This window comes from Triticum urartu, chromosome 7 (genome assembly GCF_003073215.2).
Source record: "Triticum urartu cultivar G1812 chromosome 7, Tu2.1, whole genome shotgun sequence".
In the NCBI taxonomy this organism is placed as follows: Eukaryota; Viridiplantae; Streptophyta; class Magnoliopsida; order Poales; family Poaceae; genus Triticum; species Triticum urartu.
The window spans coordinates 278,371,319-278,383,423 of NC_053028.1; the positions used below are offsets into that span (position 1 = coordinate 278,371,319).

At 49.3% G+C, this 12,105-nt stretch overlaps 1 protein-coding gene across 5 annotated transcripts; it reads right to left on the reverse strand.

Annotated features, from left to right (window-relative positions):
- Nucleotides 1–2,114: 2,114 nt before the first annotated feature.
- Nucleotides 2,115–5,840, reverse strand: LOC125518724 (protein FAR1-RELATED SEQUENCE 5-like). 5 transcript variants are annotated; one of them, XR_007288075.1, is made up of 7 exons: nt 5,583–5,833; nt 5,256–5,486; nt 4,692–4,954; nt 3,915–4,602; nt 3,363–3,820; nt 2,752–3,289; nt 2,115–2,664 (listed from the first exon to the last, which is right to left on the reverse strand). XR_007288075.1 is itself a non-coding variant. In XM_048683554.1 (7 exons), exons 4-7 carry the CDS (start codon nt 4,159–4,161, stop codon nt 2,891–2,893), a joined length of 984 nt encoding a protein of 327 aa, XP_048539511.1. In that variant the 5' UTR covers nt 4,162–4,602; nt 4,692–4,954; nt 5,256–5,486; nt 5,583–5,830; the 3' UTR covers nt 2,115–2,890. The 5 variants fall into 5 exon arrangements, 4 of the variants coding, with proteins under 4 accessions (XP_048539511.1, XP_048539512.1, XP_048539510.1 ...); XM_048683554.1 differs by having other exon boundaries at nt 2,115–2,925; nt 3,046–3,289; nt 5,583–5,830; XM_048683555.1 differs by having other exon boundaries at nt 2,115–2,925; nt 3,055–3,289; nt 5,583–5,826.
- Between the last annotated feature and the right edge of the window lie 6,265 nt (nt 5,841–12,105).

Sequence of the window (12,105 nt, forward strand, 5' to 3'; positions counted from 1 at the left end):
TTGTTCGTGACATGAATGGCGAAGTAAAAGTCAAATGCTGCCATTTTTGTGGTTCTCCACAGTGTCGCGACATGCTTTATTAAAGACGTAGAAGGCTTTTTTTTCTTTTTCTTTTTACATCGGCATGGAAGGCTGTCAGCACTATGGTGGATTTAATTTCCACGAGAAATCCTTTGGAATGTTGTTGCCTCCTCTTTTAACCTTGCCATTGGCATCCTAGTAAATAATTGGAGTATGTAGATAGTGTTAAGTGTTCATATGGGCAAAGACTAAAGAGGTTGTGATTCTGTTATACCGTTTGTCCACCTACTACAGAACTTCGTGATTCATACAATTCCATTGTGAATTGCCTGGAGAGGTTTCCGCAGCACAAGTACCGTGATTTCTACATTGCATGAGAGTCATAGTTTACTCTTTTGTTGCTATAACTGGATTGAGGAAGCACATCCTGAACTTGAAAGGCTTGTACCTAAGGTGTAGTTGCTTTACAAGGTTCCACTAATCACCAAAAGCACACCAAACTCAGTGAGCAGCCTTTACAGGGTTGCAGGAATTTTTTTCTACTAGTAGTTTCCAGGCTTTATTCGCCTGGCTACTTGGTGTTCTTGTAAGCAACTAGAATTTACTACAAGTTTTTTTGTAAGCAACTACAAATAAATTATTGACTACTCCGTCTGTACCGAAATAGTTGTTGCCGGAGTAGCTGAACTTCAGCTACTCCAGCAACAACTATTTTGGTACAGAGGGAGTAGTTTTTACTATACACAGATTACTAATAACACAAATAACTCTGCTTCTTTTCTTTTCTTTTTAGCAGAAGCAAGGTGCAAGACAATACAGAAGATACAATTCAAGATTTAGCAACTTTTATCTAGCATCCATTTCTACAGGGTACCGGGATGCAAGAACAGGGGACAAGATCCAAGTCATGTTCTGCAAACACTTTGGTACATGAGGCAATTTTTGTAACTAGAAGATTAGGGGGGAAGGTACAGAGTGGAAAATACACTAGTTCTAGAACTAAAAGAAGTTCATGGCCAAAATAATTGGAACAACCTTTTTACCCTTTGTTGTTTCAATGGGAGAAACTTGCCCAACTCTGCCAATATTTTTGCCCATAATTCACCAGAATTTTTGCCTGATAAGCAAGAAGAGTTGCAGACACAATTGCGTTTTAAAAAAAATTCCCATGATTTTTTGCTTTGTTGTTTTCGCCTTTATTTTTACTTTGTTTTTCGCTGTAGGGGGAGAGCTCCCCAATGCTACGCCATGGCGTCCGGCGGTGGCTGGGGAAGGAGTTGCACAGGAGATCTGGGCTGGTGGGCGTTGGGTTTTCTGGTGGTGGGTGGAGGGGAGGATCACATGAGGGAAAGGATGGTTGGTTGTCGAGACGTGGCAACAAGCGAGGAAAATTGGACTTGCCTTTTTTAGCACATGGGGTGGGGGACCGATAGGGACACTTTCCTTAAGTGTCGGCCGCGAGATCCACTCGCATAGCACGCGGGCGCTGTGTAGCAACGTCCATAGATGATTAGGGCATGTGCAATGATGCTATCTTAGGAGTGTCACATAGGATAAATGATGAGGTGGAGGAGAGAGAACTCATAAGAAAATGCTTGTCTTCTGAAAATCCATTTCTGATCATCGGAACAGCTGAGCCCGGAATCTCAGTCGTTCGTATTCATTGGGATGCAGGAGTGTTTTGTATTCCTGAGCATATGTGTCTCGTGTATTCACAGGGTATTCGTTGATGGGTGCCGCACATTAAAGAGCTGCTCAGCTACCAGCGCTTAGCGGGACGGGATCAATGTGGATGGATCAGGAAGTTTTCTGAGCCTCCCCGTCCCACGCATTAAAGATTCTGCGGCAAACCATGTTCAAGTAAAACAGCAGGCCCCTCGCAAAAAAAAGTGCAACAGACTGGATATTGTTATGCACATTAAGGAGCCAGTAGGCAAAAAAATAATCTTGGTGATTGTTGTGCACATCCAGGACCACGCATGGATAAGTGAAGAACCAGTGATCGGATGTCAACCTCGCCGGCATCGTTTTATTTTTTATCTCACAACAATTTGTCATATGTTGATCGCACACTAGTTGTTATGTCACAGTGATAGCAAAAATCAGATTCATCAGTTTAGACAGCGCAGCTGTATCTCAAAACATTAGTTTACATTCAAGAGGAACAAGCGCGGAAGTTAATCCACAAGTCACACACTAGAAAATGCTCGATTATTCGTCTTTTACACACGGTCTGAAAAAGTCTTAAAATGCTTTGGGCACTAGTGGCCTCGTGCACGAGGTGCGACGGTGTCTTGCAAGTTACAGGCTTGCGAGGTTGCTTTGGCAGATCACCCCTATATGGGGCTCTGGGCAGGTGGGTCCTCTTATGACCTGGGAGCTTGCATATACTACAAAACCTCGTCGGCTTACTCAGGCCTTCATATGGTGCTTTCTCTCCGCTCGAGCATGGCCGCCCGACGTCACGCTTCTTGCTTGGAGCTGACAGACTCGCTAGGGCACCCCAATTGCTAGATGCGGTAATGCTTTTCTCATTCTCAACAATTATCGCATCATTGTTGAGCATTGCCCCAGCTGATACATTGTTCTTCCGACTTGATTCAGCTAATATCCTGTCCTCAATCCTTAGTCCATCCCTGTTCTCTGCAAACGGAGATGCCACTATGATTAAGTCTTTGATCCTCCCAGCACTAGTTCATAGGCAGCGACCGATGAGTCTCCGATCCTCACAAGTTCCATTGCATGTAGGCACAGAGTTGAGCTTCGACACATAAAAGATTGGTTAGCAGCCTGGTCCTCCTGAAAGTGAGCAATGTGGTGTGGCAAGGTGTCCCTAGCATCTTTTGTCCACCTTTTCAGGATGTGCCGTTTAGGTATCTCCTGCACGCCAATGTGGTCCATCGCCTGCGCACGTCAGCAAGAATAAGTACCATATCATGCATATGAGCGGGTTCGATAGTATGGCAGCAAGAGATATTATCTTGAGAGCATGGCAGCAAAGCATTCCAGTGTGGGCAAACTGACCGCACTCACATTTGAACCAGTCACCCTCATCTGATATGGTCACCTCGTATTCCACCTTACTCCATTTCTCTTGTCTTTCGGCGTCATTGTGTCTTGCGATATACTTTTTTTTCTTTCCAACTTCCTCGACTTGGTATGATCCACCTTTGAACAGATTCTCACCAAATTGTTCAAACATCTTCCGTGTATAAACCTTACTCGCATGCCTCTTGATATCAATGTTTGTTCTCATGACAGCATCACTCTGAGCAGCACAGAGAAAAAAAAGAGAATTTGTCAGTTTTATACACAATAGGTTTTTCATATAGTGGGCTTACAATCCTTGTTCTTTTTTCTTGGTAGCTCTCATCTGATTCCCGGTCGAATTGCAGGCTCATGTACTGACGCACAAACACATGCATCGGACTTGGTGGTGGCATGTATATTTTCAACATATTGTTTGCACTCTCGCTACACTGGGTGCTGGTCATTTTGGCACAGAAAACACCTTTGAAGTATGGCTTCGCCCACTTGCGTCGTATCTCATACAGATTTGTCATGTAATTGTGGGACTTCAGACTGTAGTTCTCAACAAGCATATCCCATGGAGTCTCAAATTCTTCCTCACTTATCATGTGATTCAGCACTTTGTGGAATTCAGCCCTGAACTCACTCTTGTCGGTGTACAGTGGGCCAAGGTTCTCTTTTGCTTTCTTAAGAATATGCCATTTACACCATCTGTGCACACTCCCAGGAAGCTCGCTCTTGATTGCTATCTCCATGGCTCTTACTTGGTCTACATTTGTCACAACAGAAACAAATTAGTGGAATACATGCATTTTTTCCGCACCATCATAGCTTTGTTTGTCACAAATAAAATGGATGCATACGTGTCAATATTGTTTGTGGATGTTTATCGCCCATCATGTTGACGAATTCAGAGAGCACCCACTGGAAGCTGTCAACTTGCTCATCACGCATTAGCACTCCAGCCAGTATTATGCTTTGGAAGTGATTGTTCACACCAAGCAACAACCCAAAGGGCATGTCATACAAATTGGTCAGATACGTCGTATCGAATGTGATGACATCACCAAAGAATTTATACTGCAGCTTGCTGTTCCCATTTGTCCCCATAAGGTTTTTGATTCTGCTTTCCTCATCACCTTGTACTTGGTAGGTGAACTCTGGGTCATTCCGCTGTTTCTCCTTGAACACAGCTAAAGCTTTGTTCACATCATCGTCAGCCTGGTCTCGACTTATTCGTCCACACAGATTATGCAATGACCTTTTTGTGAAAGGCACACTCTGTCACGAACCGAAGAAGCTACCAACTTTGTTGTAAACCTTGTTGAGGTTCACATTGTTCGACCTAAGCTGCTTCACCAAATCTTTTGTGTAAACGTATATGTGCTTGTGAGATGGCCAATGTACCTTTTCACCACAAGTAAGAGACAATGAATGGTTGTGGCTTGACTGGTGCTCAGCAATGTACCATCCATTTGTCTGCAGAAGTAGTCTCATCATCGCAGGGCACTCGCAGCGGCAATAGCGGCTATTATGTTGCTCTGGTTTTCCCTGCTATTTTTTTACTATTTGTCAGCTCTTAACAAATAAATTCCAGTACAAGAATTAGTTAAGGAAATATAAAAGTCTGAAGTGCTAACCGAGCATCCACAGACGATCTCTTGCATACATTTTGTCCGCTTGACATTCAACCTGCTCTTGCCATACCTTATACCAAATCCGAGCTCCCAAGAATACAGGTTATAGAAATTATACGGTTCCCCTAGGGAATCAAAGCTCATCCCAATCTCTGGCTTTACTACATTCTCTGATGGTTTATCAGCGTATCTCCGTATGGTTTCTTCTAAAGGAGTGACTCTACCAACAGGGTGTTCTATCTGGGGTGACACCGCCAACTCGCAACCTGAAAGAAAAATTCATTTTGGTTTTTCAGTTGTTTGAACATTTTTACATTGTCACTAGGGTGTGTACAAGATCTTTTGTCTTGTTTGTGTTTTCAGTTCAGAAGCACTAAAATGGGTTAATTCTGTGAATGGTTGACGAACTGATGACAGTAGCACTAGATTTTTTGTCTTCAGTTCACAAGTGCATCATTTAGCTGACAGTATCACGTATATGCTTGAGCTATTTTTCATAATGGACATATTTCTTTTTTCACCTAATAACTGCAGAAAAATTGGAACATTTATGAGAGCCATGTATACCTTCTGGTCCATCTCGGGGCCTCTGGGTTGACCTTCTCGGTGGATTCGGCTGACTGTGTCGGCGGTTCCTTCCTCTTGCGGGGTGACTTGTTATGCTCAGATGAATCACCGAGGTGGCCAACCACAACGTCGCACGTCAAGTCGGCTGGAGTCGGCGCCGACGGCCGTACGTCCATTAGCACCAATGGATCTGGCTTCTCAACATCAGCAGTCACCTCTCGCAGCGGGAATCTACGCGCGTGACCGATAAATTAAAGAATATTCAGCATATTTGCGTTGGAGCGTCTCTGGATGGAATAGAACAGAATATTATGGTGAATAATGTACCTGTCAACCGGATCTAGCAGAAATTCGAGCCCGTCCTGACGTAGTTCCATAGATGTCGCCGCACTCCCCGCCATCGCCATTGTTTTTCGCCGTCTCTCGGTGAGCTTGGAGGATGGGGGCGGTGGAGGGGGTGGGGCTGGAAGGGAGGAAACTGCTCAAATGAGTACATGGGCACCGAGATATTTCGAGCCGAGCCACTCACCAAGGAAGGTAACTCCTCTCTTCCTCTGCCGCCCCCTTGTGCGTCTCCACTTGTTGTCTTCCCTGACGCTGACGCGGACACCAGGGACCGCCGGTTTGCAACCACCCAGGCCGTGACGAAAGGTGCTCGAAGCCTCCACAACCGGCGTGGCTATGCTGTGGCGTAAGAGCATCTCCAGCTGCGCCCCAACAGCCTCCCAGGCGATTTTTCCACACCGGCAGGCGAAAATCGGCCCAGTTGCGTTCACAGGAGCCCGTTTTTCGTCGGTTTGGGTCGAAACTAGCGCCGGCGGACTCAGGACGAACCCGGCGCGCTGGGGGGCGCCGGGGCGAGCGATTTTGGCACAAACGAGGATGGGCCCGCCGAGTCAGCGAGACGCCACTTCGTCGTCCTCATCGCGTCGGTTTCCGCGGGAATCAATGCGAAGGCTGCCGCACTGCCGCGCCGGTCAGCCTCCATTGATGCCTCACGGGCGGCGCAGTAAAGGCGCCGCGACGCGCGTCCCGCCCTCTCATGCCACGCGTCGCCCGGCGTGCAGCCTCTCGCCGCCCCGCTGCGGCTATAAAAGGTGACCTCCCCGCCGGTGGACGACACAGCTCACATTCCTCCCTCCGGCGCACGAAGCAACAATCTCCCCCCCCCCTTCCCGTCGGCGAGCAAATGGCCGAGAGGTTTCCAGGCGATGGCGGGGCGGCGAAGGGCTTTGGCCGCTGCCATCTACAAGAGCCGGAGGCGCGCCTCCTCTACGAGGCTGAGTATCCGGCGCCCCCGGACATGCGGGTGCCGGGGGCGTGGAGGCTGAGCGCCGGCGGTGTCCCGGTGCCACTGGTTTTCGAAGGGGCGGCACGGCGGGTGGAGATCGCCGCATCCGCTCATCCTTGCCGCCGGAGCAGCGGGACGAGCCGCGGTACGCCACCGACAGCCACACGATGTGGTCCATGTACTTCGCGCGCCGCCGCGAGGAACAGATCGCCTCCGCCAACGGCATCATCCCCCGCGGCCGCCTCAACGCCGACGGGCGGCGCGAGTGGTGGGGCGTGCCAGTCCGCACCCTCGAGGCCGTCCTCGACGGCATCGAGACCGGCAACGTGCCGCGCCTCGAGTACCCTTCATGGCCTTCCTTCTCTCGCCGCCGTGGCAGCTCCTGGACGCCGCGACGAATGGAGCCGGGGTCGTCCTCGTCGTCGGGCTCCGGCTCGCTGGCGTTCCGCCCTGTCAAGCCAGAGCCGGAGAAGACGCCGCTTGGGCGCCACACCCACAGCGTCGCCCTCGTCATCAACGAGGGTGGCCGTCCCTCCCCGCGCTCCCTCCGGCTGGTTCGGCCGAAGCCCGAGCCGGGCCTGCTCCCCGTGAAGCCGGAGCACGTCGACATGGTGGCCCCTGACGACGAGGCCGCCATAAAATGGGTGAAGGAGGACTACGTCCGCGAGCAGGTGCGCCGCCAGCACCGGGCGCACAAGGAGCTCCACTGGCACCGCGGGCGCGAGGAGGGCGGCGCCATCGTCCTCGACAACGATGAGGAGGACGAGGCCGGGCCGTCCAGCGCCCCACCGCGCGTCAGCGACCCTGGCCAGGGGTGCAGCAGGGATGGCGGCGGCACCGGCGAGGCACGCGACGACGACGACGGCGGCAGCGACTACACCCGCTTCTATAGGCTTCTCGACATGTAGATGGCGGGCGGTGGACGCGGGCGCAGTGCCTAGGCGTAGTTTGGCACAGTAGTAGGCGTAGTTTGCATGTTTTTATGTTTTTTTTACAAATTTCAATGAAATTTCGCCGAATTCGTGCCAAAATCGCCGAGTTTGCCATAATTTGTACGGAATATCGCCAAACCCGCGGTGACCTGTGGGCCGACGATTGGGAACAAAGTCGCCCCCACACGTCAATGTAACGCTGGTTCGCTCCCAGGCGGCTCTTTTTCGACGCCCTGAAGGGGCGAACGGCTGAAGATGCTCTAACCCTAGCCGCAGTTGGTTGCCGGCGTCTCTTCTGCTCGCACCCTTGTCTCTTCCGTCGCGCCGCTGACCGCGCCCGGCGAAAGATGGCGAGGGCTCCAAGTACGGCGACGAACGGTGCCCCATTCTCTTCGGTACGTCTGCTCTCCCTCTCTCTCTCTAACAGGCTGATTTCAGTCATCTTGGGTGGTACTGTAGTGTACGTGTGCTTGGTGTTCTTTTTTCCAGAGCTCAATGCCAAGCTCTGCTCTACGGCGGCCTTTGGAATCGGAACCAACTGCGGCTACGGCAGCATTTACTAACCCCTTGACGGCGCTGTCTTCGCGCCAGACGGCTGACGGAGACGATCCACGGCTCGGGTCATCAGTGTAACGTGGATTTTAAATTATGAGCCCACGCCACTGTTTATCACCGTATATTGTCAGCCGATCTCATGTTCCCTCAGCCGTATATGATGCAATGGACCCACTAGTGCAAATCCCTAGAGATGGACCTAGGGCCAGGATACCATGTTCATATGCCATCCTGAAGATTATTGAATTCTGAATATGTATTAGGGCCTCAAAGGGCTGTTTATATAAGATACAAAACTTGGAGGCCAAGGATAGTAGAGATAGATTACAATTTGAACTACCAAATATACAAACCGAATATATACTCTAATACCCCCCCGCAGTGTCAACATCAGGTGTAACAATGTTGAGACTGGAGCGAATGCCAGTGAATGCTGCAGTGGGGAGCCCCTTGGTGAAAATATCAGCAAATTGTGCAGTGGTAGGAACATGAAGCACACGGACCTCGCCAAGAGCCACTTTTTCACGAACAAAATGAATATCAATCTCGATGTGCTTGGTGCGTCGATGCTGAACAGGATTGGACGCCATGTAGACTGCAGAAATATCGTCGCAATAAACAATAGTTGCACGCTCGATTGGTCGATGGAGCTCAACCAAAAGCTGACGGAGCCACACCGCCTCGGCCACAGAATGAGCAACAGACCTGTATTCAGCTTCTGCAGACGATCTGGAAACTGTAACCTGCCTTTTAGAAGACCAAGAAACAAGATTGTCACCCAAATAAACACAAAAGCCGGATGTAGATCGTCGAGTATCTGGACAACCCGCCCAGTCTGCATCAGAATAAACTGTCAAGCTTGTTGGAGAGGAAGAATTAAGGAGAAGACCATGATCAATAGTGTCTTTGAGATACCGAAGTATTCTCTTGACATGAGAATAATGAGGAACACGAGGATCATGCATATATAAGCACGCTTGTTGAACAGAATAAGATATATCAGGACGAGTGAGTGTGGCATATTGGAGAGCACCAGTGATACTGCGATATAGAGTAGGATCAGAAAAAGGTTCACCGTCGGCCGACAACTTGGTACCAACGTCGACCGGCGTACGACATGGTTGACAGTCAGTCATCCCTGCACGAGAGAGCAAGTCAAGAATGTACTGGCGTTGAGAGAGAAAGAGTGTAGATGAAGTGCGGGAGACAGTGATCCCAAGAAAGTGATGAAGAGGACCGAGATCAGTCATGGAAAATTCACGATTAAGAGAAGATATAATGTGTTGTAAAAAGGAATCAGAAGAGGCAGTGAGAATTATGTCATCAACATATAAGAGAAGATAGGCAGTATGGGAGGAGGAACGAAAAATGAAGAGAGATGAATCAGATTTAGACGCGGTAAAACCTATTGTGTGAATAAAGGTGGTGAAGCGATGAAACCAAGCACGAGGAGCTTGTTTAAGACCGTACAGAGATTTGTGAAGAAGACAAACAAAATCAGGAGAAGAGGAATTCTCAAAACCCGAAGGTTGTTGACAATAGACAGTTTCATTGAGAGTGCCATGGAGGAAGGCATTTTTAACATCTAACTGATGGATCGGCCAAGAGGAGGAGACAGCGAGACTGAGAACAACACGAATGGTACTAGGTTTTACAACTGGAGAAAAAGTCTCATCAAAATCAACACCGTGTTGCTGAGAAAACCCACGACAAACCCAACGAGCTTTATAACGAGCAAGAGTACCATCAGCATGAAATTTGTGACGGAAAACCCATTTGCCGGAAACAACATTGACACCGGGTGGTTTGGGAACGAGAGTCCAGGTGTTATTTTGCTGAAGAGCATGAAACTCATCACGCATAGCAGAGTGCCAAAGAGGATCGAGAAGAGCACGTTTATAAGATGTAGGAATAGGGGAGATAGTGGGAACGGCCGTGAGGTTAAGACGTCGTGTAGGGAGGTGAAAGCCACGCTTACCACGAGTGCACATGACATGATCATTGGCCGGAGGTATTATAGGAACGGCATTAGATGGAAGAGGCGGTGTGGAGGAAGAAGAGGAAGAAGGAGAAGCAACAATAGGGGAGATGGGCGTGGGAGGAGAGGAAGCTGCTGTCAAGGGAGGAGTGGGGGCGTGGAAGGCTGTGGTGAAGGAGAAGTGGGTGGTGCAGAAGGCTGCTGTGGAGGCATGGAAGACTGATGCGGTGGTGGTTGTTGCTCCGGGACAATAGAGGTAGGAGCTAGACGAGGGAGGAGAGGAGATGAAGACGAACAGAGGAAGGTTGGGTTGTGGATGATGTTTGTGTGGCAGCGTAGGGAAAGGTATATTCGTCAAAGACGACGTGACGGGAAATAATGACACGGCCGGATGAGGGATCAAAGCAGCGAGAGCCCTTATGATCATCGGAGAGACCAAGATAAATGCAGGGTAAAGAGCGAGGTTCTAGTTTATGAGAAGTGGTAGAAGTGATGTTGGGAAAACAGAGACAACCAAAAACGCGAAGGGAAAGATAGTCGGGATGGGAAAGAAAGAGGGATTGAAAGGGAGTGTAGAGAGGACATGTTTTGGTTGGTCTAATATTGAGAAGAAGTGTGGCAGTGCGTAATGCTTCAACCCAAAAACGGGGAGGAAGAGAAGCTTGAATAAGCAAGGTGCGAAGAATATCATTGATGGAACGAAGAGAGCGTTCTGCTTTGCCATTTTGAGGAGATGTATAGGGACAAGAAAAACGAAGAAGTATGCCGTGAGAAAGAAAGAAAGTGCGATTGCGAGTATTATCAAATTCTCGTCCATTGTCACATTGAATAAAGCGTATTGGAAGACCAAAGTGGGTTAGAACATATTGACGAAAATTGAGAAAAATTGGGTGTACATCGGACTTGGCTCGGAGAGGAAAGGTCCAAACATAATGGGAATAATCATCAAGAATTACAAGATAGTATTTGTAACCAGAAACACTAGGAATTGGAGAGGTCCATAGATCACAATGGAGCAATTCAAAAGGATAAGTACTAATAGTAGAGGATGTACCAAAAGGTAGTCTAACATGTTTGCCACATTGACAGGCATTACAAAGAGAGGAATCATGAGGGACACTAGAACTAGGGATACAAAATTCCTGTAACAATGATGATAGTGTAGCTTTATTAGGATGACCAAGCCGACGATGCCATAGATGAACTGATGCAAGCATGGCGCGAGGAGTGGAAGTGGGGGCGCCATGAAGAGGATAAAGATCGCCGGTGCTATTGTACCGAGCTAGAACCTCCCCCGTTGTCAGATCCTTCACAGATAAACCAAAGGGGTCAAAGGCCACAATAACTTGATTATCGATGGTAAACTGACGAACGGAGATAAGATTAGTAATTAAGGATGGGACTACAAGAATATTGCGTAAAAGAAAATTGTTAGAAGAATAGGGGATGTAAGAATCACCGGTGCAAGAGACAGGAATAGTAGAACCATCACCGATGGTAATGGAAGAAAAAGAAGAAGGGAAACAAGCTGACAAAAAATTCATAGTTGAAGACATATGCGTAGATGCACCAGAATCGAAAATCCAATCCGTACCTTCGTTGTTGAGGGTGAAATTGTTCATGGCGGCGATGAAAGCAGCCTGATCCCAGCTCGGCGATGTGGTCGTAGGAGAGGGAGCAGGCATGTTCATTGGTGCATGCTGCCCGTATGCGTACGGTGACGGAGCCGAAGGAGCACCGGGCGCATAGGGAACCAGGGCGTAGCCGGGCGGAAGCACGGGGGCGCCGGGCGTGGTCGGTGTAGTAGTGGCGGTGTAGACGTGAGCCGGCGGTCGGGGTCCGAGGAGACCAGGGGAGCCGGTGGCAGGACGATGGCCCGGGCTCCAGGCGCCCGTGTATGCTGGAGGAGCGCCGTAAGGAGACGGAGCAGACCAAGGCATGGGCCACGCCTGAACCAGCCCGGTCCAGGGATCTTGCTGCTGGTGCCATGCCGTTGGAGTAGATGCCGGTGTAGACGATGATGATGATGACGCCGAGGAGCTGGCGGAGAGAGGCTGGGGCGGACGGTAGACGGGATTCTTGCTGCGGTAGTTA

Bases quoted from the DNA above. Each gene is read 5' to 3' on its own strand.
- LOC125518724 (XM_048683553.1), bottom strand. From the start codon at position 4,161: ATGGGGACAAATGGGAACAGCAAGCTGCAGTATAAATTCTTTGGTGAT. The intron at 3,821-3,914 runs GTATGCATCCAT...TGACAAATGTAG, and splicing joins TCCACAAACAATATTGACAC to ACCAAGTAAGAGCCATGGAG. The intron at 3,290-3,362 runs GTAAGCCCACTA...TGTGCTGCTCAG, and splicing joins AAGAAAAAAGAACAAGGATT to AGTGATGCTGTCATGAGAAC.